The following is a 27,334-nucleotide window of genomic DNA, read 5'->3' on the forward strand; positions in this document are numbered from 1 at the left end:
GGAGACCACTTCCCAAGTAGAACTCCAGTAGCACAGGAAATAAGAGAATCAATGAATAAATGGGACCTCCTGAAACTGAGAAGCTTCTGTAAAGCAAAGGACACTGTCTGTAAGACAAAAAGGTTACCTTGCAACTGGGAGAAGATCTTCACCAACCCCTCATCAGACAAAAGTCTGATCTTCAAAATATACAAAGAACTCAAGAAACTAGACACTAAAACTCTAATTAACCCAATTAAAAAAGGGGTACTGAACTTAACAGAGAATTCTCAACAGATGAACTTCGAATGGCCAAAAGACACTTAAGGTCATGCTGAACCTCTTAGAGATCAGGGAAATACTAATTAAAACAACTTTAAGATACCATCTTACACCTGTCAGAATAGCTAAACTCAAAAACACCAATGATAGCCTATGTTGGAGAGGATGTGGAATGAGGGGAACACTCATCCATTGTTGGTTGGAATGCAAACTTGTGCAGCCACTGTGGTAATCAGTGTGGCGGTTTTAGGAAACTGGGAGTCAACCAGGAATATACCCAAGAGATACCCTATCATACTACAAAAGCATTTGTTCAACTATGTTCTTAGCAGCACTGTTTGTAATAGCCAGAACATGGAAACAACCTAGGTGCCCCTCAATAGAAGAATACTTAAAGAAGGTGTGGAACATATACACATTAGAGCTTTACTCAGCGGTAAAAAACAATAACATCTTGAATTTTGCATGCAAATGGATGGAAATAGAAAACGCTTTACTGAGTGAGGTAACCCAGACCCAAAAAGAAGAATATGGTATGTACTCATTCATAAGTGGATTCTAGCCTTAATTAAAGGTCTTTGAGCCTATAATTCATGATCCTAGAGAAACTAAATAAGAAGGTGAACCTGAGGAAAATCATATAGTTATCCTCCTGGACATTGGAAGTAGACAAGATTGCCAGGCAAACTTGGGTGCACGGGGGGTAGGGGGTGGAAGTAAGAGGAGATGTTAGAGAGAAGGGAGAAAGGGAGGATTGGGGCTAGCTTGGGGGAATGGGATGGGGGAGGGAGGAAGGATAGATATGGGAGCAGGGAAGTATATATCTCAACTAAGGGAGCCATTTTAGGGTTTGCAAGAGTGTCTTGATTCTAGAGGGGTTCACAGGTCAAGGGAGAGGACCCCAGATTGTTCCCTGAGCAGCAGAGGAGAGCGTGCCTGAACTGGCCTTGGCCCATAACCATACTGATGAATATTTTGCATATCACCATAGAACCTTCATTTGGCGATGGATGGAGATAGAGACAGAGACACACATTGGAACACTGGACTTAACTCCCTTGGTCCAAATGAGAAGCAGAAGGAGGGAGAACGTGAGCAAGGAAGGCAGGATCAGAGGGAACTTTCATCCAATATGGATGGAGATAGAGACAGAGACCCACATTGGAGCACTGGTCTGAACCCCCAAGGTCCAAATGAGGAGCAGAAGGAGGGAGAACATGAACAAGAAAGTCAGGACCGCGAGGGGTGCGTTCACCCACTGATACAAGGGGACTCATCTAATGAGGGCTCCCCAAGGCCAGCTGGACTGGGACTGAACAAGTATTTGATCAAACCGGATTCTCTGAATGTGGATGACATGGGGACTGACTGAGAAGTCATTGATAATGGCACTGGATCTTGTTTCGTCTGCATCTACTGGCTTTTTGGGATCCTAATCTGTTTGGATGCTCACCTTCCTTGACCTGGAGGCAGGGGGGAGGACCTTGAACTTCCCACAGGGCATGAAACCCTGACTTCTTTTAGTACTGGAGAGGGAGGAGGAGAGGTAGTGGGGGGAGTGAGAGGGTATTGGGAGGAGGGGAGGAAGTGGAAATTTTTATAAATAAATAAATAAGTAAATTAAAAAAATATAGAAAATTCAGAGTGAAGACCATAGCTTCATAGTGCAAATTCTGACTGTATAGCAGTTAAAGGAGATGTATAGACTTTGATTTGGAAATTTTTTTATTTATTTTCTGTTATATATATTTATCTATTTATTCTTGGTTTTCTGAAACAAAGTGTGTGTGTGTGTGTGTGTGTGTGTGTGTGTGTGTGTGTGTATGTGTGTGTGTGTGTTTGTAGATCAGGTTGGACTCAAACTCAAAGATTTGCCTGCCTCTTCATCCCAAATGCTAGGATTAATAGTATGCACTACCAGCTGCATCTTGGTTTGGTTAACCTTTTGTAATTTTTTTCAAGTTTTTTTAATAATAAATTTAATTTAAACAACAACAACACAAAATGACTTATACTTTGGTAACATGTCTGACAGAACAGATTTAAAACATTCTCTCAAGAAAATTACGCAGAAGTCTGTGTATCTGTCTGTGACTGGACGACCCTAGGTAAATTCCCTATTGGCTGCAAAATGATTTCACTTTGATATTTTCCCATTTCCTGACTCCATGAAGGAATGCAAAGCTTTCACATAACAAACTGAGTTTGTGCACATTCTTGCTTATTTCCTGGGTTGAAGCTTTTTTGGCCTATGATTTAAAAGTGCTTTGTATTCTGTTTTATATTCCTTCCCTTGTCCTCTAGTTGGAAGGACCCTTTCCTCTCTGCTCTGCTGTTATGTTTGCTGTTGTGTAATCTCAGGACTTTCACCTGTTTACATGGGTGGCACAGCCTCCATTCCTAGCAGTAGTCCTCTGGGCGTGTCCTAGCACATTGGTCTGACTATGCTCATAGCCCTGGGGGACAGAAGAAAATGAGCATCAGGGATAAAGGAGCATCTGTAATTTCTCAAAGTTTTCCAGGGCACAGATACCTCTTGTATCCAGAACTGTGTTTACAAGGTTAACACCTAAATGTTGTCACTATGTATTGTCTCTTCCTTCTGTCTTTGCCTATACATAAAAGATTTTTCTATTCAAGGGTAAACTTGATTTAGCCAGTTCTTGCTGGAATGTAACATGCTGTAACTTAATGACCTCTTGATATTTGGGGTTTGGAGTATATAAAACTACTTTTTCTTTAAATCCAATTGTCACTAAAGAAAGTTTGTAATTTAGCAATATGTAGGTAAAGTTTTCTTTGTTTTCCCTGTTTTTCTTTCTTTATATTATCTACTTTTTGTGTAATTTTTAGTTAAATGTGTGTGAGAGAAATTTCCTGATTAGCCCATCTAGATTTGATTTGTAGCCTCCCTTTGTTCTTCTGCCTCTTTAATGCAAGGATTACAGGCCTGAGCTCCAACACTCAAAAAAGGACAGACTTTCAGAGTCATTCCCATGTCTAGAAAACCTCTATTTTTTTTCTGAACATCCAACTGAAAGTATACCCAAGAATAAATAGGTATTTTTAACTTCATCATTTGTAGCTGTTTGTGGCATTCACTAACATAGCCATCACCATTAGAACATACACTTGAGTAACCCAGAGTAGACAGACAAGCTCATTTCCTATTCCTACCCTCATGAAATTCTTGAATATCCATACAGCTCATGAGTATTGTCTGCAACTGGTAGGTGGTTAGTCAGACATTGGCAGGTTTAGATGTCATTTAGGGTGGACTCCACTCCTGTGATCATCTTTGCACCCTCTCCTATGTCCCTGGCAACACTGATGTTAAAAAATAATTATCACCTCTGCCTGCCCTATGTAGAATATTTTTTTAAATATTTAATCACTCATATGTGACATACCAACAGCAGTTTCCTCTCCCTCAGCTCCTCTCAGTTCCCCCTGTCCACCTCTCCTCTCCCCCTAGATCCACTCCTCCATTTCCCTTCTGAAAAGAGCAGGCCTCCTGGGGATATCAACCAAACTCTGCACAACAAGTTGCCTAGAGGCTGGAAGCCCAGAGACCTGGGATAGAACCAATCACGAGTAGGAAAAACAAACAGAAAAAGATTACAAGTGATATTTTATTACACTCATAGATGGGATCCTAGCCCAGTAGTCTTCAAAGAGGCCTCCTGTGGTAGCTGATGGGAGCAGGGCAGACACCTCCAACCTCCTTAGGATCAGAATTGCATAACAGAAGGGAGGAAGCACCAACAAGTGCCTCTCCCTCAGATTTATAACACCATAGGACAGAGAGCAGAAGGGAGGTAACAAAGCAATGCTTTGTTGAAGACCACTGCAGCAGGTGATTTCCTCCTGATAGAGTGTTACTAGGGAAACAGGATCCTTTTTGTGGGTTCTTAGTCTCTTTAATAAGTAAACTTTCTAAATAGTCACAGAAGTAATAAGGAGGTATAACTTTATTTTCTCACTAAGGAAATAATTCTTCCCAACTCCTAAGCATACCTCTAGTAAATCTGTTGGCTTGTGAAGTGGTCTCCTGGCCAAATGATTGGCAGGCCAAATTGGATTAACTCTTATGGGCAAGTACAACACTATGTACTGTTCTATTCTTTGGGGCAATGTTTACCCATAGCCAGAAGTTCTCAGATTTCATTTTTTGACAATGAAGAATAGCTTTTCCTTAATGGACCTCAAAAACCTCTACCACATATACACTTTCAAAGGGCATTTTAAATTCTAAGGAGGAGAAACAATGAAGCTTCACTTTCTTCTGTTATCAGGGAAATTGGAGTGGGTCTAAACCCATTCACAAGGAACTGGTCCAAACCTGCTAATGGTTACCTATTATGTAACTAAAGCAGGGCTATTTTGTATTTGTTTTTTGATAATTTTTCTGTAAGCCTTTTTAATCTACTCTACTACATTATTTTTGTTCAAGCAAATGATCAGCCCTAAAAACAAACATACAAATATCATTATATGGACGTAAAGGTTAAATATAGGAATATGTACATATATGCAAATCCATATGTGCATATAACAACAATTCTAGGAAAAGGAGACTGAATTTGAAGGAGAGTGGAAATGGAGTTATGGAGGGGACATACAATCATATCTGTTTAAAGTCCTACTGTTGAAATTGGTTGTCTTGAAATATTCTCCACACTATTTGTTAAGTACGGTTTCTCACTGAACCCAGAGCTAACCAGTTCTAGCTAGCTTGTTCTAGTTGTCTCTGTCACCTTACTGCTTGTATTAGACACCCATTATGCCTGCCTAACATTTATGTGAATTCTGGGTATATGAACAATGGGCATCACACTTGCATAGTCAGCACATTATTCACTGAACCATCTCCTCAGCATTAGCCTGATTTTCTCATCTCTGATTCATGAAGCATGATTTTCTTCACTCATCTAGCTCCTTCCTCCTAAAAGCTACTAAGATATCTGGGTTTTCTGCCCCTGTTGTTCTTCTCTCAAGAGTCAATAAAATTGAACTTTTAATTTCTTTATGTAAGAGTAGTTACTTATAAACTGGGCTATTCTCCATGGTGACACAACACACAATATAAACAGGAATAACATAAAACTTCTCCCAGTAAGAAGGAGAACATGGATTTTTATTGTGCTGAAAGTAAATTCAGCCTCTACTCCCATATAAATAACCCTGTCTGTGCTGTAACTGACCTTCCACAGTCTTGCCTCCTCCAGGAAGGATCAGACTCTCCCTGCACTATTGTCTGGAGCACTCACCTGACCTCAAGGAGACAAGTAAGTAGAAGAGTAGGTGGGAAGCAGGGTGGACAGATAAATGCAAAATAAACTAAATGGAATAGACAATGCAAAATGGAAACTGATGGAAAAGGTAATAGAGTCATTACAATTATGGTATGCTGAAGCCAAAATCATTGTTTAGCACTGAAACTAAACTTCATATTTCAATTCTACTGAAAAGAGGGACAAAGTCAACCCTGAGAAAAACAGACTTTACTATTTCCAATTCCATCTTCAAGAGTTAGTGATGGAAAAGACTTTTATGTCACTCAAGGGGAAATAGAGAAACTTGTCACTGAACAGTCTTTGTCTTCAATAATAGAGGTTCTTGTTTTCTTACAAGGTTTAATTGGACCTCAGACCTTTACCTCCTGGACCCAGAAGCTGTATTTTCTTTTCAGAGAAACACATTTCTTTTTCAAAAGTGACCATAGATAAGCCGAGGTGAAGGGGGAAGACACATGTGCCTCTCTTTAGACATTAGCATACATGCAAAAGAGATGAGTCGATAAAAGGTAGGGGAAATAACTCAGATGGAAGGCAAAGCAGTATAAGGCAAACCTACTGTAAAAAACCTATTTATTTGGGAAAGGGAAAGGAGAGAGAACAATACCAAAATCTTCCTCATATTCATGAAGCTTGCAAACATTAAAAAAGACGTAATAAACAAAGTAGTGATAGCTCATGCCTTTAATTCCAGCACTTAGGAGGCAGAGGCTGGTGGGTCTGTATGAGTTCAAGGCCAGCCTGGTCTACAAGAGCTAGTTCAAGGATGGATAGGGCTGTTACACAGAGAAATGCTGTCTTGCGAAAAACAAAAAGACATCATAAGTCCATATTTCATCATACTCTTAAAACTATCACCCCATAAACAAGCTAAAAGAATGGGAGAATGAAATTCTAAACTCAATCTAACTTGGTGGTTTGTATGACCAAATAGAACAAAAGACCAGGCTTAAAGTGGGAATCCTCCTTTGAAAGGATAATTTCAAATATTGGAAAGGGACATATACAAGAGGGGGACAAAGCATATTAAAAGCCAGGCAGAAAAGGATCTTTTCATTTTTACATATACGTGTTATTGTTGTTATGAGTTTTTGCATGCTGGATAATCATATTTGCCATATCATACATGTGGAGGTCAGTAAACATCTGTGTGGTCTATTATCTCTCCTTTGACATTGTGTGGGTCCCAGGGATCCAGTTCACATTGTGAGGTCATGTGCAAGAGCTCACTGAACCATATTGCTGACCAGAGTAGGATCTTGCTCATGTGGGAGGACGAACATGATGAGGAAGAGGCCAATATGAGGCAGGAGAGTACTTGGAGACTGTTCTCCCTATAGTCAGGAAATTGACCACTGTTCTCCCTGTAGTCAGGAAATTGACCTAGGAGAAGGAAAGGAAAAGTTAGCTATGGCCTGTCTCTGGAGGAGGGTCAGACAGAGTCCAGGAGATGTGAGGAAGGGGAAATTAACAAAAGTCATCAGACTTAATATTTGGCTTTTAACAGATGAGCATGAGTAAATAATTCCAACAATCCTTTATGAGACAATGAACTTGAATTTTGATGGGCTATGTCTGGCCTGTCTGGAGTTAAAAATCGGGAGGAGTTAAAAACGGGGAGGACATAGGTCACATGTAAGCATTACACTGAAGTGTGGTTCTTTATATGACATTTTATTACTTTAAATCACACAATAAGGGAGGTCATTCTATATGAATAATTTTTTGCATTAAGAACCTGACCAAGGGTTTTAAAATGAACCCAGAGATACAAAGTAGCGAAGATCATGGCTTGTATAACAGTTAAAGAGATGTGTGGTGGTAAAAATAGAGAGGAGATTTGCTCTATTATGGCCATAATTGGAAGAAAAAGTGAAACCAGTAGTCCCTAAATACATCTTCAGGGTATTGGCATGAAAGTTTTAGATTCAGATAGAAAGTCAAAAGTATGCATAGTAAAGCAATCCTAGTCTAGTAATAGTTCTGCACATCATGTATCCATGAATATTTCAACTACTAGAAGGTAGTCACTACTGTAAGGTGGTCCCATAAATTGTTAAACTTTTTATCTGTTCTTCAATCATAGATAATGAAGTCCAGTCCTCATGAAAAGATCTCATCTAAGAGATGGATTGTTGATCCATTTAGGTTTTCCTCTTCCTGGGATTTAATATCCTTTTAACAGGAAATGTTAATAACTTACCTCTGTGTCTTCAGCCAAATAAGACCAGGCACACAATGAAGACGGAGATGTCAGGATCTCATCCTGCTTTAGTTACTGTGGACAAAAGTGAAGAGTCAACGTTTTTATACAAGTGCTCCACCAACTGGTGAACGAGAGTTCAAACAGATGAGCTAGCTCATGAAGGGCTTTCCAGACTGAAGCCCTTAAAGACATCTTGGTTACCTCTGTCTAGATTAGCAAATATGATTAAAGCTTCCATTCAGTCTATATTCAGATGTTTGTGTTAACTTAAACTTTCAACATTTGTGTGAAATTACCAAGAAATAAGATTTCTTGTTTCTATGATAAATGTTTCATTTGGAAAGCCTAAACTATCTTCATTAGTGATGTTATCTTATTTGAATTCACATGACTTACTCCACTTCTTCATAAATATTGTGTATTGCAAGGAATACAGATAGTGATCAATTTAATAATGGTAATATAACATGATTGCATTCATTTTCATTTTTCAAACAACAAATCTTGTCAAAAATCATTTATAAAATATAAACAATCAGTAAATCTTCTAGGTGAAGAGTTGTTAGACCAAGTCTTTGAACAAGTTTTTTACTGTGTTGTTCAAGGGTTACATGTGTATAGAATGATACTACTTTATTAGATATATATATATATATATATGTATATATAACATATAAATATTTTCTCCAAGCATATAAATTGTGTCTTAGTTAGTCTTCAATTACTGTGAAAAGACATCATGATTTGGCAACACTGATAACAGAAATCATTTATTTGAGACACTGATAATTTCAGAAATTTAGTGCATTTTTATAATGGCAGTGAATATGCCAGCATGCAGGAAGATATAATAGCTAAGAATTCTACATCTGGATCAATAGGCAGCAGGAGGACAGAGGCGAGGGGACTTGCTTGAGCCTTTGAAAGCTCAAATCCAATGCCAGTGACAGAGTTCTTCTAACAAGGCCATACCAGCTAATATACTCAGTATGTGTCAAACCCTGGTGACCAAGTGTTCAAATCTATAGTGGACATTTTCTTTTCTATTTTATTTTTAAAACAATCTTTTATTTTACATACCAATCCAAGTTTCATCTCCCTTCTTTCCTCCCACTCCCTTACCTTTCCCCCACCATACTCTCCATCCATTCCTCAGAGAGGGTGAGGCTTTCCATGGGGAACCAAGAAAGTCTGTCACATCACTTGAGGCAGGGCCAAGGCCCTCCTCCCTAAATCTAGATTGAGCAAGGTATCCCTCGATAGGGAATGGGTTCTACCACATTCTACTCCCTGACCCCCATTGGCCTATAGCCATATCATAACGCAAAATGCATCCAGTCAAACTTCAAAAATCTTCATAACCTATCAGAGCTTCAACAATGTTTAAAAGTACCAAATACAAAGTCTATTCTGAGATTCCAGGCAATCACTTAACTCTATACCTCTGAGAAACCAAAATAAAAAAGTGTACCACATACTTCCAACATACAATATCTCTCAATATACACTACTATTTCAAAAGTTGGGAAAAGGAGCATAGTGGGAACCATTCCAGAGGTTCTGTCTGAAGTACAGAATGCTGCACTCCAAATACACTGTACTATATGAGTTCAGAATTGGAGGCAAGGATGAAAAGAGAGATGGTAAAGAATCTTCTGAGACTCATAGAAATCTCTTAAATGTAATTCCATATAAAATCAAAATAAAAAATCAGATCACACATTTCCAATGTATAATTGCCCAGAATATACATCACCATTCCAAAAGGGAGGAAAGAGAGCATAGTGAGGAAATACAAGACCAAAGCTAGACCAAAAACTAGCAGGACAAACTTCAATCTCTGCATCTCCGTGTTTGATGTCAAAGTATTCTTCAGATTTCCTAGTCCTATCAGCTTTGTTGACTGAAACACATGTTTCTCCCTTGGACTGTTTCCACACTAAGTCTGCAGCTTTCCTTGGCAGGAATCTTACATCTCTAAACACAATCCAGGTTTGAACTTTATTGTTTCACAAAATGGCTTGTCAGGTCCCCTATTCAGGGACACCCCTGACACAAATATGGCCTCATCAGTTTTCCATATCATGGAAGGATATTCTGTAGGTTCTTTCTTATATCATTTATTCTAAAGACAGAAAGAGTTGGAAAAAGCTGCCAAGTACTGCTGCTTGCTAGGGCTGGAACTTTCTCCTCGTTCAAATTCAATTGTACCAATTTCCTGTTTGCTGTGGTTTCCTTCACTTCTTGAGCTTGTCTTTAAATCCTTTCCAGAATTTTAAATTTACTTGGATGGGACTTTGTTCTGAGGGCATAACTCTCTTCATTCCATTTAGCATCTGGCTTTCCTTTAAACTTTTTATCTCCTTAAGCAATGAACCTAGCACCATTATTCTTCCTGCTCTTCTTTTCTCCTCAAACCATACATGTTATAATTTTCTATATGTAGTTTGCTCCTTTTCATCATAAATCTACATAAAAGTGATTGATAGTAACCATAGGAAGAATCAGTACTAGGCTCTCTTGAAATGTCCTCTGCCTATACCAATAATCCCAAACTTTTGATGTTACCCTCAGGCAAATATTTTGGATAAGGGCAAAAAGCACCCACTTTGCTTGCCAAAATATCACCACAACAGACTCTATACCACTTACTAATATTCTTCTCCTCTGAAATCTCCTGAGTCATAATCTATGTTGCTCTCACCACCACTATCTTCTATGATCCCACTCATATGGCTCATTAAGTACTACTTAGGCAATCATTGCTCCCCTAATCAAAAGTCCCAACATCCACACTCTGCCAACGAGCAGCATGATAAGGCATGTCACAGCAATACTCCACTCCTGGTACCAATTTCTGTCTTAAACAGAGTTCTTTTGCTGTGAAAAGATACCATAACCTTGGAAACTCTTATAAAAGAAAACATTTAATTGGGGCTTGCTTAGAGTTTTGGAAGTTTAGTGCATTATCTTTACAGCATCAAAAATGTTGACACACAGGCAAGCATGATAGTTGAGAGCTGTACATCCAAATCCTGAAGGTAGCAAGAAGAGTGAACTATTGGGCCTACCTTGAGTTTTTGAAACTTCAAAGCCCACCCTTAGTGACACACTTAGTACACAAGACCACATCTTCTGTTCCTCTCAAATAGTGCCTATTGCTGGGTCTAAGCATTCAGATACATGACCCTATGGGCAGGCATTCTTACTCAAACCACCACCTTCCACTCACTGGTCACCATAGGCTTGTAGCCACATCATAACCTAAAGATTAGCTTCTGGTTCTCTTCATTTTGTCTTTCAACAGAGCATAAATTTTTACTTTCAGTGAAGTTGCATGGTGCTAGTCAGTTTTCTGTCATTGTGGCTAAATCTCTATAAAAATCAACTTAAAGGAGAAAAACCTGATGTTACTCATAGTTTCTGAAAATTCAGTCCATGATCAACTCATTCCCTTATTATGGTTGTATGATAAGGCATATCACCACAGTACAAATGTGGGATAGAGTAAAAACAATCTCCTCATTGTAAACAAAATACATAATAGACAAAAAGCAGAATACACAATCCAGAGGCTTGCTTCAGTATAACCTACTTCATTCAACTAGGCACTGCCTCCTAAGGTTTATGTTGTCACGCAGTAGGATCACCAAATGGATACTAAGTCCATAACATATCCCTATGGAATGAAAGTTTAGATATGAATTGAATTACTGACTAATCAATATATTATTTCATTTAGTAAAACATTATAATCATACCTGGAAAATCTAGGATTTTTTTTGTCAGGAACAGAAAAGGCATTGACTAAAAGTGTGAACAAGAGATGAAGTTCTGAGTAAACGTGTGTTATTGACATAACAAAGCATGTGAAAGTCTCCAGTAATTCAGACCAATAACTCAGATCTCTGCCTCTGAGGCTCAGAGGGAAATGATAAATCCTTCCTTTATTTATTGTTTACAAGAAACAATAATATTCTGCCATATTAGCGGGGCTGGGCAGAAGCGGGCCTAGGTTGGGTAGCCAGAGACAGGTCTTCAAACTCGAGTTAGGCTCAGGAAATTACAGTAGGCCTCACCAAACTCAAATTAAGCTTAGGAAGTTATACTGGGCCTCAGGCCCAGGCCTATGAGGCCCAACAAGACATATGTTCCCTGAGTGAGCTGAGAAGGCAGGTTGCTAGGAGAAAATGTAGATTGTTATCATCTGTACTGATAAAGGTGAGTGTGCCAGGACAAGGAGCAAGTAGGCCCTTCATTGTGACATCTTAGAACACCAGAGGGTAGAGGGTCCTAACTGCTGGACAAACCAAGAATCCTGAATAGATGCTCACTTGAGCCTGGAGAGGTGATACCAACATGGGTGTCCCAGAAGCTTAGCAGCCAAAGGGGTGATAAACATTACCTTGTGAGGTCCTGTCCATTGTGATTCGAGAGACATAGGAACTAGCTGTTTGAGGAGTACTCTGTCCCCTGAAGAGAGTGGGGCAGGCTCAAGAGCATAAGGGTCTGTTGGTGTGGGGGCAGGGAGAAAGCTCTCAGCATATGAATGGAGAAGGAACCTCAGAAGGGACAGTCTAGAAGAGTCTAGTCGAGTATATTGAATCATGGTCCCTTGTAATCAGTTTTTAAAAAATGGCCAGATTTTCATCAGCTTGCTGTGTGATCTCTCCGAGTTTTTCAAAATTAACAACTTTTTATGAAATCATCTTCATGCCCTGAAGGAGACAGCAGACCATGATGTCCCACTTCTGCCAGCCATTCTGGCTTGGTTGATAATCCCAGTATGGTTCTGTAGTTGGCACAGACAAGTCCCCCACAGGTATTGTACTGTCCACTAGGTGGGTCTGGTCTGTGTACTCTCTAGCTGCTGCCTGAACCCACTTTGCTCTTCAGGAGAGAGAGAATAGAGGAGACCTGGATGACATAGAGATCCTGCCAGGTTAAATTGATAGCGAAACTCCTTGATATAAACAGATTAGTACAGATGGAACCCAACTGCTTTTCTTATTGTGAGAGGTCCTAAAGAGAGAAGGGAATGTGGACTCTAGCAATTCCATCAGCTCCTGCTACCTCTCGGAGAGGGCAGAGAATGGCAGGAGGTTGGTGAGCCCTGGTATGAGAAGAGACAAGGAAGGATTGGTAGGGGTTAGGAGAGTGTGTAGAAGGGATCCAAGAGGTGGGTTGTGGCATGGAAGGGTAGCGAAAGGCAGTAGGAGAAATTGGAGGGGAGCAAGGTGGGTAAGGAGGAGGAAGTTGGCCTTCAACCTTCTCTTTGGCTATGGAGGAAGTGGGTAGGAGGGTAGAAGGGGAGGAATGTGAAGAATGTTGCCCTATAGGAGGAGGTGGAACTGTCAGGGTTTGGGGGAATGGAAGAAGGGACAGTGTCTCTAGAGTCATGATCAAGGCAGAACATTCAGGGTTTCAATTCCCAGGTAGTCAGGAATCTGGAGGTGCTGTGACCATGGTTACCAAACCAGTGCTGTAAGACATTGTCTACTGAAGGAGAGTTGGGAGTGCAGTGCCCAGAAACCAGACATATGAGAGTTCTGACATGCTGGCAAATTTTTCAAGACCATGGAGGATGAAAAATTCAAGTGTTCACTCCAGGTGGTCACTGTGTCCCATTGTCAAGAACATATTGAAGTCAGATCTTAAAGCAGAGAAAGATTAACCTTTGGGGACAGATGATATGGGACAGGCCCAATTGAGAAAGAATTTGTAAAAGGCAGCCCAAGAAATTTGAGAATCTGGCTTCAAATTGCAGGTGCCCATCTCACAAGTCTATGCCAAACCCAAAGCCTAATGGAAAGTGTTCACTGTGGTTGACATTTGGGTCAAAAAAAAGAGGGGTATGAGAAATTCCTTTAAAGGACATCTCCTGATGAAGGTCTCCACAGGGACAAAGCAGCATCTTGTCATGGTCAGGCCAGGAGCCTGGCACGGCTGTGTCTTTGCAGAAAAGCCAAAATTATATGAGGTCATGGGCCTTTAAAAGCAATGATTTGAAAATTGGAACTTACCCAGATGATGCCAATCTTAGCCTGGCAGAAAGCAGGTTCATGGGAGGGTGTTTGCCCAACATGTGGTCCTGGGCTGGTGGGAAAAAGAGTCTCTCAGTGGGACCTCCAGAAGAAAGGTTTTGCACCCTAATAAACCTCCCTACCAATGCAATAATCAGAATCAGAACAAATCAAGCTGAATTAGAAAAAGCCCAAGTTTAATGGATAACAGCACTCCCAGGTGGTGTTCCAGAACCCCAGCGAGAAGACTGGAAACCACATGTTTGTTCTAAGGGTTGCTATTTAAATACCTTGAGGGAGTGGTCTTGAGAATCTCTGAGGAGGGGATCAGCATTGGACAGGCTTCTTGAAGGTGGAATCTGGATTGAGGCAACTCCCAGAGAATGGGACTTCTACCCAAACATTCCAGATTCTTTGGGTATATGGATGCCAGGGGCTGGGATGAAGCCTTAACTCAAACACCTTCCAGCAGTAATAATCTACTTGATCTCACCCTTTCTGTCTATGTGTCTGTGATTTCTTCATTCCCTGATCATCCTAAATACATCAGTCCTTGAAGCCATTCTGGTCAGACTTTCCTCTCAAATAGCATGTTTAGCACCTTCCAGCACTCTGAATGCTAACAAGTAGGGATGAAGTTCCCAAGGAAGTACCAGCTTCATCTATTCATATTCTAAGACTCAAGTATTCAGAAATGAGTTCTTAAAAAGAAATTCTGGAATAGAAAAAAAAGTATTGATCATAGTTTGCTATGTTTTTATGTCTGTAGGTCCCCACTTAGCCAACAACTCCAAGACGGATAATACAGTATTTTCTTTCTTGCTTTTTTTTCAGCCTATGGTGTCTAGTAGAATATATGCATATTTATATAATAAATAAATGTTAACTCTTTTAAAATATGTGTACATATCTATTCTTAAAAAACATCTACAGTAGTAGATTTCCTAATGACATTTTGAAGGGTCTTCAGTTTAGTTATCCATCCATATATTTCCTCCTCTGCCTTACCCTCTCATTCCCCACCATACTTTTCTCACAGACATCTTCTGTTACTATATTTGACCCAGTAAGCCATTGTGCTGTGTCTCCCTACTCTTAAAATGCTGTCATAGCCTCTTAATAATTTCTTAAAATTCACACATATACATTATAGATGGTAATAAATTTCATAAAGAGATTTCAATTCAAGTATATCACACAGTTTACTCATATTCAAAAGGTTTCATATTAGGAACTCAAAGGGCTCTGTGCTTTTTATATATTTATTAGAAAAGTTACTAATGCCATAGAAAGATAAACAGAGAGCAGTACAGCAAAGATGCTAAGTCAGTATCAGGCAGACAAGAAAAGACAAGGTCCCTTCTCATATACTTTAGAGGAAGAAGTAAGTTCTATGCCAGTGACTGATTGGCAGTCCATAGTGAATGCATATAGTCAGACTGTTTCCTGATGCAGGGACAGAAGAGAGTCTGTCTCTCAGAGACCTGTGCCAAAATTTTATATGGTTGTGGTTAAGAGCAAAAATATAGAAGAAACAAGTTAATAGAATAGCTTTACAAAATGGCGGGGTCCTGCCTAATATATTTACTCTCTATAACATTCCTTTGCACCTCCCACCTCTTTGTCCCATTCATTATCAACACAGTTTTTCTGTTTATTTATTGCTAGTTATGTGCACCCATGTTTTGCCAGCATAAATGTTTGTGCACATCATGCGTGCCTGGTGGTTGTGGAGGCCAGAAGGCACACTGTGCTCTAAAACTCTCATTACAGATAAATGTATGCTATGTGGGTACTAGGAGACAATGGCAGGTCTTCTGCAAGACCTCTTAAACTCTGAGCCATCTCTCTAGGTCATTCACATAGTCTGCTTCTGCTTTAACATCATACAAGCTATATATTTACATATAAAGGATTTTATCTATTTATGTAACATAAAAACTCCATGAAAGAAAGCAAATGTTGCATTTTTCATAGCCTAGTATATTTTAGTTAATATAATAATTTCTTTCTTCATCCCTTTTCCAGCAAACAATTTAATTATTTTGACAGAATGAATCATAACGTATGTATATTCTATATTTTCGGATTTGTTACTTTATTTATTCATTTTATAACCAAGCTAGAGTTTCCCCTCCTTCTTCTCTTCCAACTTCCTCCCTCCTGTCTCCTCTCTCAGTCCACTCCTCCTCCATTTCTGTTCAGGAAAGAGCAAGTCTCCCATGAATATCAACACAACATCTCATATCAAGATTCCACATGTATTAAGGTGACCCAGTGTGAGAAGTGGGGTCTCAATGCCAGTAAAATAGTTTTACTCCATATTTTTTTTATTATTCATTCATTCATTGTGAATGAAATGATTTTTTTTATCAGTTTCTTTCTTTTCAAGTTCATTATTAGTACTTGGAAAGTTCGTGATACTTTTAACATTTATATTGTATACTAATAGTGTGATGAAAGTGTTTGTCCATTATAACAGTTTTATGATGCAAGCTTTAGAGTATTTAATGTATAGGATCACATCATCCTCAGACGGTAATATTTGGATTGTTTTCCTTTCTTATTTGTTCACCTTTATTTCTGATGCCTAGTTAATCTGCCTAGGACCTTAAGGACTTTATGATTAAGAGGTCAGAAAATGGACTTCCTTGTCTCAATCCTGATTTTAAAGTAAGTACTATTAGTTTGTCCCATTGATATAGTGTTGGATATATGTTTGTCAGAGGTACCCTGTAATATGTTGAAATGTGTTTCAACCTTTCAAACCTATCTTGTGTACAAGCTTTGTTATTCTGTCTTGGAATTTATTCACTCTTTTGGTTTCCCACTGAATATTTTTATATTAATATCAAGGTTTATTTTGGAGTTAATCCCATTAAACCTCCCAGGGTCCAGATAGATTCACTATGGCAGGCAAAATCTGGATGATTGGATCTGAGGGTAAACAGAATAAATCAGCTCCTGTACGGTACCACTGCATGTTCTTTATTCCTTTGTGTGAAGAAGCAGGGAGAAGAAGAACAAGGAGTGTCTCCAGGAGGTTTTTGGTTTTTACAGACATAGTTGACAAATTCCACAGACAAAGACAATGATAATATGCATATCAAGGTCACAAAAAGGGCAAGTAGAAGCTGACAAAGAAGCACTCTGGAACAGGTGACACCACCTAGGAAAGAGCCAGCATCCAAGGAGAAATATCTGACATCACAAACCATTAGATAAAGTTACTAAAGATCCCTGCACCTGAACTTCACACACACCCAGACCTGCCTGTCTGCTGAGCGCGGGGCTTGCTGCCTTCCTGCTCAGTGCCTATCTTTTATAAAAATTTCTATACGGTCTGTTAGCAAGTAATTTTGTGGGATTGAACCTCTGTAAATTTGACTGTTAGAATGAAGAGTGAATGTTTTGGCTTTAAGGTCTCATGGTGTGGGTGAATGGAAAGGTCATTGCAATGCCCCTGCACGAGAAGTTACACCACTCAAGGTTTTAGGAATGAATCCCATTTTTAGCAAGAAACATAATGGTTTAATAATATTTAACAGAACCAATAGCAACTTATGCAAAAGACAATTCTTCTCACAGGCTCTGCAAAACAAGGTGCACCGAAAGTTGTATACTTGTGCGTCCTTCTTTATGAATCTATCAGCTATATATTGACTGTGCAAAACTGTAGCTTCTGATATATATTATTAATTAATTAATTAATTTGTTTTTACACCCTGTCCATAATTTCTTCTCCCTCCCCCAACCTCCCCTCTCTCCCTAATCTGCACCCCATAAATTTCTCTCCAGAAAATAGCAGGCTTCCCAGGGATTTCAGCAAGCCATGGCATATGAAATTGCAGCAAGACTAGTTTTCTCTCTTCCTATTATGGCAGGATGAGGCAATCCAATGAAAGAAAGGATCCCGAAAGTAGGCAACAGAGTCAGAGACAGCCCCTTGCTTCCAATGTTAGGGTTCCGCGGGAAAACCAAGCTACCAACTCTAGCATATGTGCAGAGGGTCTAGGTCAGCCCCTTGCAGGCTCTCTGCTTGGTGGTTCAGTCTCTGAGCAACTATAAACCCAGGTTGGTTTATTTGAATGTTTGTTCCACAGCGGAGGAAATTCTTGAGAAGAATTGGCAATTGTGGACTTGTTGGAGAAGGTTTGTCACTAGGTATGAGATTTGAGGTTTCAAAATACCCCAGCCATTTTTATTCCCTATCCGTCTTTCTTTATTGTGGTTTTGTCTTAAGACAAGAGCTCTCATCTACTGTTACAGAACCATGCCTTCCTGACTACTATCATCCTCCTGGCCATGATGGTGATAGACTCTAACCATGTGACCTCACAAGCCCCAAATTAGACATATTTTCTAAGTTGCTTGATCATGGTGTTTTATCACATCAATAGAAATATTCTAAAACAATATCATAGGGCAAGAGGAAATGTTAGAAGCTATTGGCAAACATAAAACAGAAATTCATTTATAATGATTAGAGACCAACACAATATTACATAATTTGATTTGTATTTAGGAAAATATAAATTGAAACAGTCAACATAGTATTTATAGAAACAAATACAGAAATCTTAATCAACATAAGGAAATTAATTTTTGTCAAATAAAACCCTGGTTGTCCCCTAATAATGTTTTCAAATTTAACCATTAGTGGTTCTGGCTTGAGTCAATATAGAAGGAAATAAATACTTGAAGCCAGTCTATTAGATTGAACCTCTTAATGGCAGCTAGACATATAAATTATTTATAGTAAACAGAAAATGACAGGACAAAAGTTTTAAGTAAACATAAATTAAACAATTAGAAGAAAGCATGAGAAGCCTTCAAGACTAGCCTACTGAAAAAACACTTAAATTTGGGTGGTATGAATCAGATGTCTTATATTTGGACACGTACTAAATAAGCATCTGTTCTTCACAGAGCCATGGCAACAACAAAGCGTGTTCAGTCCAGAAGCAGAAGGCAGCTAGATCTCCAGGAGATGCTGACAGAAGTGGGGTTGTCTGTTGACTCCTGGTTGCATACGCTTCGGGAAGACCTGGGTGTGACCTGTGCCCTGGACTTACTATACTTAGAAGAAAAAGACTTCCAGAAGCTGAAGTCCCAGACACAGCACACATGGGAGGAAAAGGCTCTGGAGAAGCTTCTTGAGCTCTCACAGCCAAACAATGTTGCAGAGTTCCAGGAGACTTCAGGGGAGATGGTAGAGGGCAGACAGCAGCAGGCAGAACAGGCACTGCAGGAACTGAGGGCCTTACAGTCAGAAGGGAAGCACAGAGAAGAGGAAGAAGTTAAGAAAAAAGAAGCAGAGCTGAGACAAACAGTGGAGATCCCTGAAGAGTGCTGGCCAGGGCCTGAAGTGCCCCTAAAAGATGTCACTGAAACAATGGAAAGACATCTCAAAGACATGGAGCAAAATCTTTCCTACAGTGAAAACCTCCCAGATAGAGATCTGGTAAAATGGGCATCTGGAGGGCTGGCTCTGCAGGGAATTTATAAGACAAGCAAGGTAGAGGACCAATTAGCAAAGAGGGAAGAGGTACTCAGGGTCCCCAAGGAATTCTTTCTCTTTGGACCTGAACAAGAAAAAATGATGGACACAAAAGAATTCATGTCTTCTCAAGAAGAATCTCTATTCACTGAAACAGTAGAGATGCTGGGATTTAGAACAATGATATCAACCAAGGGTGAACACTTGGGATTTAGTCAAGAATGTGGTAAAGATCAAACCAAACAATCTGAATCTAAGGACACACAGCAATCAAATTCAGAGCACTCTTATTTCTCTTCAGTCAAGTACAGCTATGTGCCACTAGCCTCCTTCCACTTTCGAAGTCATCAGCTCAAGCTCTCGGAGGCTGCTCTCAAGGAATTGAAGATTATTGAGGAACAACTGGAACACACTGATGGACAAGACAGATTCTTATTACTGAGAAACAGTACTGAAAACTTTTTCAACAGATTTGGTTCTCACGCTAATCAAGGCCCTCTGCATCTTGGGGGAATCTACTGCTGGAAGGCCATTTCAGAGGGTTTCCAAAGTGATCAGCTAGATTTTGTGAAGCAGCAGACAGCAGAGGCTTTAGATTGTTACATAACAGAGAGCTCCAGTGTCTTTGAAGGTGAAGTTGAGGCAAGGATGAAAATGTCAGAATCACGTTATATAAGATTATGCCAGAATACACCTAATCATCAGCTCCAAATCAACATCCAATTATCTGTGTCCAAGATAGGTGGACCATCGGAAGCAAATGGAATTTTCCAGTGGACAGCTGGTCTACTTGCCAACAACAAAACATGGTCTGTTATTGATAAGGGAATTAGGCTGGTGCCTGTTTGGAGCATCATCCTCAAAAGTCACAAAAGTGATTTTAAGGACCCTTTTCAGATGGCTAAATGCCTGAAAGAAAACTATTCTGTGCTGTCTGACCTTCCTACTCAGATCCAGGATGAAGAATTTTTCAGTATAATCCAAGAAACTAGACTTTTACAAAAGAATATTAAATTCCAAGCAGGTTATGATGGTGATGAGAAACTTAAGGAAGTGATAGATGGTTGTGTGTACAAATTTACGAACTTTCTGAAGGCCCCATCTAGCATGGAGTGGATACACCAGTTAGAATCAGAGGGAAAACAAGAAAAAATCACCTCATTTTCTGAATTTCTTCAGAACTTAAAGGAAATACAAAAAAACCTAGAAGGGAGTATGAAAAAGAAATCTCCACAAACAGTGAAAGAAGCTCAAAGAAAAGCCACATATGAAGTCACCACAGCGTTTGGTACGTTCTTGAACTACCTTAAAGAAGATCAGCCTGACCTGCAGTTGCTACTAATCTCTATAGCAGCTGGTTCAGGCAATGTGCTGGAAAGTGATGTTTTCCTGGCTTCCCTGGGATGTGCTGAGTTAAACTTCCTCCTGGATGAAATACAAACTGCCCTACACATATATCAGGAGCTCAAAACAATCTGCCCAGACTGGGCACAGGTATTCCTTGTGCTCAAAACTTTGACAAGCACAATTGGAAACACAGCCATTTCTCTAGAAGAGAAAAGAGAATTCTTAGCATTTACAAGGAAGCATATAGAGCAGATATTGTCGCTAAAAGTTCCAAATGTCCTCACAAAATCTGGAACAGATCATGATTCCAAGAATCAGGAGACTGACCCGAGATTACACTCTGACTGGAAATATAAACACAACATCTCTCCTTTGAGGATTCATGAAATGCAAGGGCTCAACCATGAAAACAACGAGACTTGTAACAAGCAACAGAATGAAAACAACAAAGAGGAAATGATAGACAAAGGACCTTTCTTAGGCTTACTACAGCGCCTAGGCCTAGAACATCACTACCCAAAAATGATGAGCAAAGCTGACTTCCATCTGATCTACAAGACTTCTGTACACAACTCCCAACCAGCATCTGAACAGGAACTTCCTTTCTATTTCCTACAAAAGCTACTGATGCTAGACTGTGGGTTCAGAAATCTGGTCCTCACAAAGGCTGAAAATGATGAACCTGATAATTTAATTGGTCCCTGTTATGAAGAAATTGATACTTTTGATCCATTCGAAGAGTTGTCTGATGACAGAGATGAACCTACTGATCCTCTCGACACAGAGTCCCAGCCACGCATTCACCCAATGGACATCCAGATGGCCATTTTTCACTGTGCAGATGATCTTGCCAGGCAATACATTTTGTCCAAACTTTCCATTTGTCAATTTGCACTCCCCCTTGTGGTGCCAAATCCCAACACTTCTCAGATGGAATTCTCTCTTTGGTCTCTCAGACAAATCAGGAAAAGTTGGCAAGAGTCAAGTAAATCACCACAGGACAAGAGCTACAGCCATAGGAATCAACAGATGTGCTGTGTCTCTACCCCCATAGTGTCCTTCATTAGAGTTGGAAAAGGCTTCTCTGCTTCCAAATCTCAGACCATGAACTCTCTCCTCTACAAACGTAAACATGACGTGTTTTTTCACAGGCACTGCAGAGGAAGCAGCAAATATTGTCTCCTGATGGAGGGAGTGGTGGAGATCTCCTGGTTCTGTCCTGGGGGTCAAAATGAGGACACATTTGATAAGTGCATGACCTTCATCAATCTTCATGGAGATGCCAAAGACCACAGGCAACAACTCAGCTTCCTGCAGGAAATCTCTTCTGTCATTGTGGTCCTCATGTCCTCTTCCGATGGCAATAAAGAAAACCAGAATATTGTCAGACACTTGAGTCAGTCTTCAATACCTCTATTGTGCTTGTTGGATGATAAAAAAATGTCTTGGTTAATAATTCTGGTAGAAGAGTAAGAATTGGCATCAGGGATAGAAATGAGGCAGAATTAACAGAAGAACTCACAAATGCCATAAAACATTTATTAAAACACTCTAATACTTCTTTGAGCTTAGAAGATTGTTCACAGATGGCTCGAAAACAAGGATTCCTGGTTGATGAAGATCAGAAAGACTGCAGGAAAGCTAAAGAAAAGGCTGAGATTATAATGACCCTACTAACAACACATACATTATCAAAGATAAAAGAAAACTTATTACCACTTCAAGGAAAACTCTGGCATATTTGGTGTAAGAAGGACAAAGAACTCTATCATCTGACAGAAAAAGGAAATCGGAGTATTGAACAACATAAAAGTGATATTGAGGGAGAGAAACAAAAAATACGTCTTCAACAATTAGAAAAGGCCTTTCCTCTCAATGATGTAATGTGCTCTTTCCTTAATACTCTTCAAGAAAAGGCAGAAACTCCTTCCAAAGAGTACATCTTGACCTGGTTGAGTCTGCTTTTACATAACTTAACTAAAGAACATTTAGACATATTACAGGAGAAACAAAGGATTTTGTGGTCATTGGAACAAACAGAAGAACATAGGAAGCATGAAAGCAACTTCTTGATTGACCAGCAGAATCAGATAGAAGCCATCACCATGGAGATTTATGACTGTACATTTGGCATGGAGCACCTTCTCCGAGAAGCTGCCCAGATCTATGAAGCTCTGGAAGACACTTCCTCCCCTAGAGATAGCCTTTTTCTCTGCCTCCCCCAGATTGCTGCAGACCTGATGATTGCTGGTCTTCCCATTGAGCTGATGGATGGGGATGCCTCATATGTGCCTCTAAAGTGGGTGGCAGCTGTTTTTGACAAGATCTCAGAGACACTTGGAGACAAAAGGTTGTTTGTTCTCTCTATCCTGGGACTGCAGAGCTCAGGGAAGTCCACCTTACTGAATGCCCTGTTTGGGCTGCAGTTAACAGCCAGTGCAGGCAGGTGCACCAAGGGGGCCTACATGCAGCTCCTGAAGGTAGAAGAGACATTCACAGATGAACTTGGCTTTGATTTTGTGCTCATCGTTGACACAGAAGGACTTCGGGCTCCAGAACTCAAAAACAAATCCCAGAACTGGGACAATGAGATGGCAACATTTGTTACTGGTCTTGGAAACTTGACTTTGATCAATATTTTTGGGGAGAATCCAGCAGAGATGCAGGATGTCCTACAAATAGTTGTCCAGGCCTTTCTGAGAATGAAACAAGTGAAAATCTCCCCGAGTTGCATCTTTGTCCATCAGAATGTGGGAGAAGTTACAGCTAAAGACCAAACTGTGGAAGGACGAAGGAGACTGGAGCAGAGACTGAATGAGATGACAGCATTAGCTGCTGAGGTGGAAGAGTGCTCAGACATAACTCGTTTCAGCGATGTAATTAAATTTAATGTTAAGTATCATGTCTACTACTTTGCTCACCTCTGGGATGGCAACCCTCCAATGGCTTCTCCCAACCCTTATTATAGCTACAATGTCCAGGAATTGAAGAGTGTGATTCTTCAGACTGCCCAGCAGGAATCCAGGAGAAAGATCATGAAAATCTCAGATGTAAAATTCCGAGTTCAAGATTTGTGGAAAGCCCTGGTCAGTGAGAATTTCATTTTCAATTTCAGAAACACTAAGGAAGTCATAGCCATGAGCAAACTGGAAACTATATATAATCACTGGACCTGGGAGTTGAGGAGCCATGTGCTGGAATTACAAAACCAGTTGAATAATCAGATTCAGAATTCAAAAATAAAGACAATCACAACCAATACACTAGAGGGTCCTCTTCACAGAAAATATGAAGCCATCAAGAAAGAATTTGACAAGTATTTTGAAGAAGACCCAGACAGTGAAACATTGGTCCAATGGAAAGCTTATTTTGAACAGAAGTTACAAATGCTTAATGAATTACTTATTTCAGACACCAGAAAGAAAGGCAATGAGCTTCTCAGTCTTAAACAAAGCCAAGAAACACTAGATAACCAAGTGTCACAATATGAAAATGAATTGTTAGAGAGGAGCCGAGAGTTGGCTTTAAGTGTGAAGGGTAAAGAATTCAGTGATGAAGAGTTACATGAGAAATTCAATCAACTTTGGACAAATTGGATCTCCAATGTGACTCCGAATGTTCCTCTTGTGACAGATCCTAACATTGATTTGGATTCTGAAAATATTCTTTTGGAGCATTTCAAGAAAGAGAAAAATATTATAGAAAAACTAAAAAGGGACTTTGGAGGGATGTTTGAAATCAACTATGACAAACATATCCAAATGAAAAAACAACATGGTTTAATCTCCACGAATTTAGAAACCTTTCATAAAGAATCCATTAAAAATGTTACTCATAATATTGATTTAAGATTTAATGAAACAATTAAAAACATTTGGAAGCAACAGTGTGGTTACAGTCAGAATGATTTTCATGAAATCCTGAGGATAATAGAAAATGAAGTGAAATCTGTTCCCCCTGAGGAAGAATACACGTTTACCAGAGACTACACCATTGACTTATCCCTGTGCTTATTCCAAAGAGCATCTAAGAGTTTCAAGGAAATGCATGAGGAATTCAAGATTGCAAACGATCCTGTGAACTATATGAAGAGAAAGAAAGATGACTTCTTCAAGAGTTTTAAGATGCGCTGCGAAGGTACTGCTGCCATCAAATCCTTTGTTGAGTTCCTTTGGCATAAGCTCACTCCTGCTGTTTCTTCCACCATATTGGGAGAAATGGGTCGTAAAGTAACTAGGGACATGAAATCCACCTGCCCTGCGTTCAATGGAAACAGGGCTAACCTGGAGAAACACATTCTCATTTCTCTGGCAGAAGAAGAAAATTTTGAGAAGTATTGGAATTACATTTACCATCCAGAACCATTTTTTAGGGAATACATTAAAGACCACATTGTAAGGTATTGTTCAGAAAAAGAAGGTGAAAAAATAAAGACTTTTTTAAAAGCAAGTTTAGAAGACATCAAGAATGCCATCCTCTCTGCCGTTCAAAATGCCACAGCAGTAACTAAAGATGAAAGCAGCACTGCTTCTCGCTGGTTGGATTTGTTCTGTGATCACCTAGGGAGCAACCTGGTCTTTCCAAGAAGAGACCTGAATAGCATCGAGCACCTGGAGATAAATGATACTGAGTTTCTCAAAAAAACTATGAGTGAAGCTTTGGATCCTGCACTGAGGAAAGTCGAAGAGAACTGCTCAAGTAAGCCCATAGATGAAATAATTTCTGACATTGAGAAAATTCTCTCTGACCAGCTCCGTGGCTGCTGGAAACAGTGTCCTTTTTGTAAAGCAGTTTGTACCAACACCATTCCGGAACATGAAGGAGACCACAGTGTGTCACTCCACCGCCCTCAGGCTGTACGTGGAGCTAAATGGAAAAACTCAGAGGACTTTGTCACTGATTTCTGTACTAGTTTAGTAGCAAGTGATTATCCTTTTTATGTAAATGACATGCAATTCACATACAAAAGATATCGAGAAGCAGGAGAAAACTATGCCAGGTGGAGCATCACTCCAGACTCATCTACTCAGTCGTACTGGAAATGGTTTGTCTGTCGCTTTAAATCAGACCTAGAGGAAAACTACGGCAAAAATTTTATAAATAGAGGGACAATACCAGTTTCTTGGTTCAAAATCACAAAGCAAGAAGTACTCGATGACTTAAAAAGTTACAATTAGAACACTAGTAGTTCCACAGAAATTTAAAATAAACCAAGGGATCTTAAGATAAATTTAGGAGCTACATTCAAGATTTTACCTTATAAATGAAAAAAGTAAACATTAATAAGTTAATATTTCCTTATTAGAAGATTTTCTACTAAGAAGATTTTGCACTCTATCTTTATTATTCCTGCATTAAATATAATGTATTATATATGTGAATATATGATTAAATCAATATCCTTTCAATAGCCTGCTTAATAGTTTATTATTCTGAATATTTCTTTCAACTCATGGGAAGCTATCTTAATAGACAAGTATTTATTCTAGCCTTTCAGGCTGCCACAGATCTCTAGATCTGTTGATGGGAAATTCAACCAAAATATATGTCTGAGGGAAAGATACAATTTGCATTAAAGTCCTTTAATTGGATTTTCTCTCAAATAATAAGAAAACCTTTTTGACTTCAATGTAACAATCTTCCTTAAGATATGAGGATCCCAAAGCAGAGCAATTTAAGAAGGTTTGATTAGGACAAAGCCATGATGCCAGTGATCATTACCAATCCAATAAAGGGAAGATAAACAAGAACGTTTTATGACCATAATTTTATTCTTTTCTTACTTTCTGTCTTTTCCTGTTCATTTTATAATAGGAGATAGCAAGTCAAAAAACTATTGGTATTTAAAACACCATGATGCCCAATTACAAACCCCAAAACCTACAGAAGTTACCTGCCTGCAATACAAACTTGTTTAATATTGGCACAAATATTGTGGGATTTACTGAACACTTTCTGATTTGATTCATGGCCCACCCCATAAGAAGGAATTTATATGTACACTGCTTAAGTAGTCAAGAACCTCAGATTAGACAGATCTCATACCTAGGAGAAACCTATTACTATTATTCTGTTAAAGTAACAAAGCAATAAAATGATTGCTATATCGATAAATCAGTGCATTGATCAACACACATCAGAGAAGTTTCTTCTTATAGTCTTTGGGAGTTAACACAGAAACCAACTGTTAGAAAATGTACAGAGAGTGAGAGACTTTAGAGCACTGAGTCCTAAATGGGATATCTTCATCAAATCGTCCTCATGGCTCAGGTAACTATACGGTTGAGGACGTTGAAAGTTTCCAAGAGTTAAAGGTGATGTACAACTCCAAGAAAACCATATCAAGTAAGCATAACAGAACTGATGTGCATAGGAACTCCTGGACTGTGGCAATGCACACAAAGTCTTAATATATTCAAGCCAGGCACTGTGGCAGCACCAAAAGGGAGAAGTGAACACAGAGTCCCACCCTTAAATAAGAACTTTTCTGCAATTGACATACTGAAAAGGAAAAATCAGCTTCAGCCAATGGAATCCCATGGGTATATTATCTATACCGCAGGACATGTCCCTTGCACTGGAGTATTTGACTAACAAAAAACAAACTTAATGTTGCTTTTTCTGGAATTTTTGTCTCAATTGACTATCTTTGGGAATTTTCTTTTTGTTTTACCAGAATTTTTTGTTGTTGTTGCTGTTT

At 39.3% G+C, this 27,334-nt stretch overlaps 1 protein-coding gene across 1 annotated transcript; it reads left to right on the plus strand.

The window, feature by feature from the left end:
- Positions 1–5,445: 5,445 nt before the first annotated feature.
- LOC148121535 (interferon-induced very large GTPase 1-like) lies at positions 5,446–26,384 on the plus strand. The gene is given in 4 exon segments (XM_087908597.1): positions 5,446–5,549; positions 16,382–16,460; positions 18,717–22,072; positions 22,075–26,384. Coding segments are annotated over 3 exon segments (7,125 nt in total). The 5' UTR covers positions 5,446–5,549; positions 16,382–16,428; the 3' UTR covers positions 25,812–26,384.
- Positions 26,385–27,334: the final 950 nt, after the last annotated feature.

This window comes from Myodes glareolus, chromosome 7 (assembly GCF_982192425.1).
Source record: "Myodes glareolus chromosome 7, mMyoGla1.1, whole genome shotgun sequence".
NCBI lineage: Eukaryota > Metazoa > Chordata > Mammalia > Rodentia > Cricetidae > Myodes > Myodes glareolus.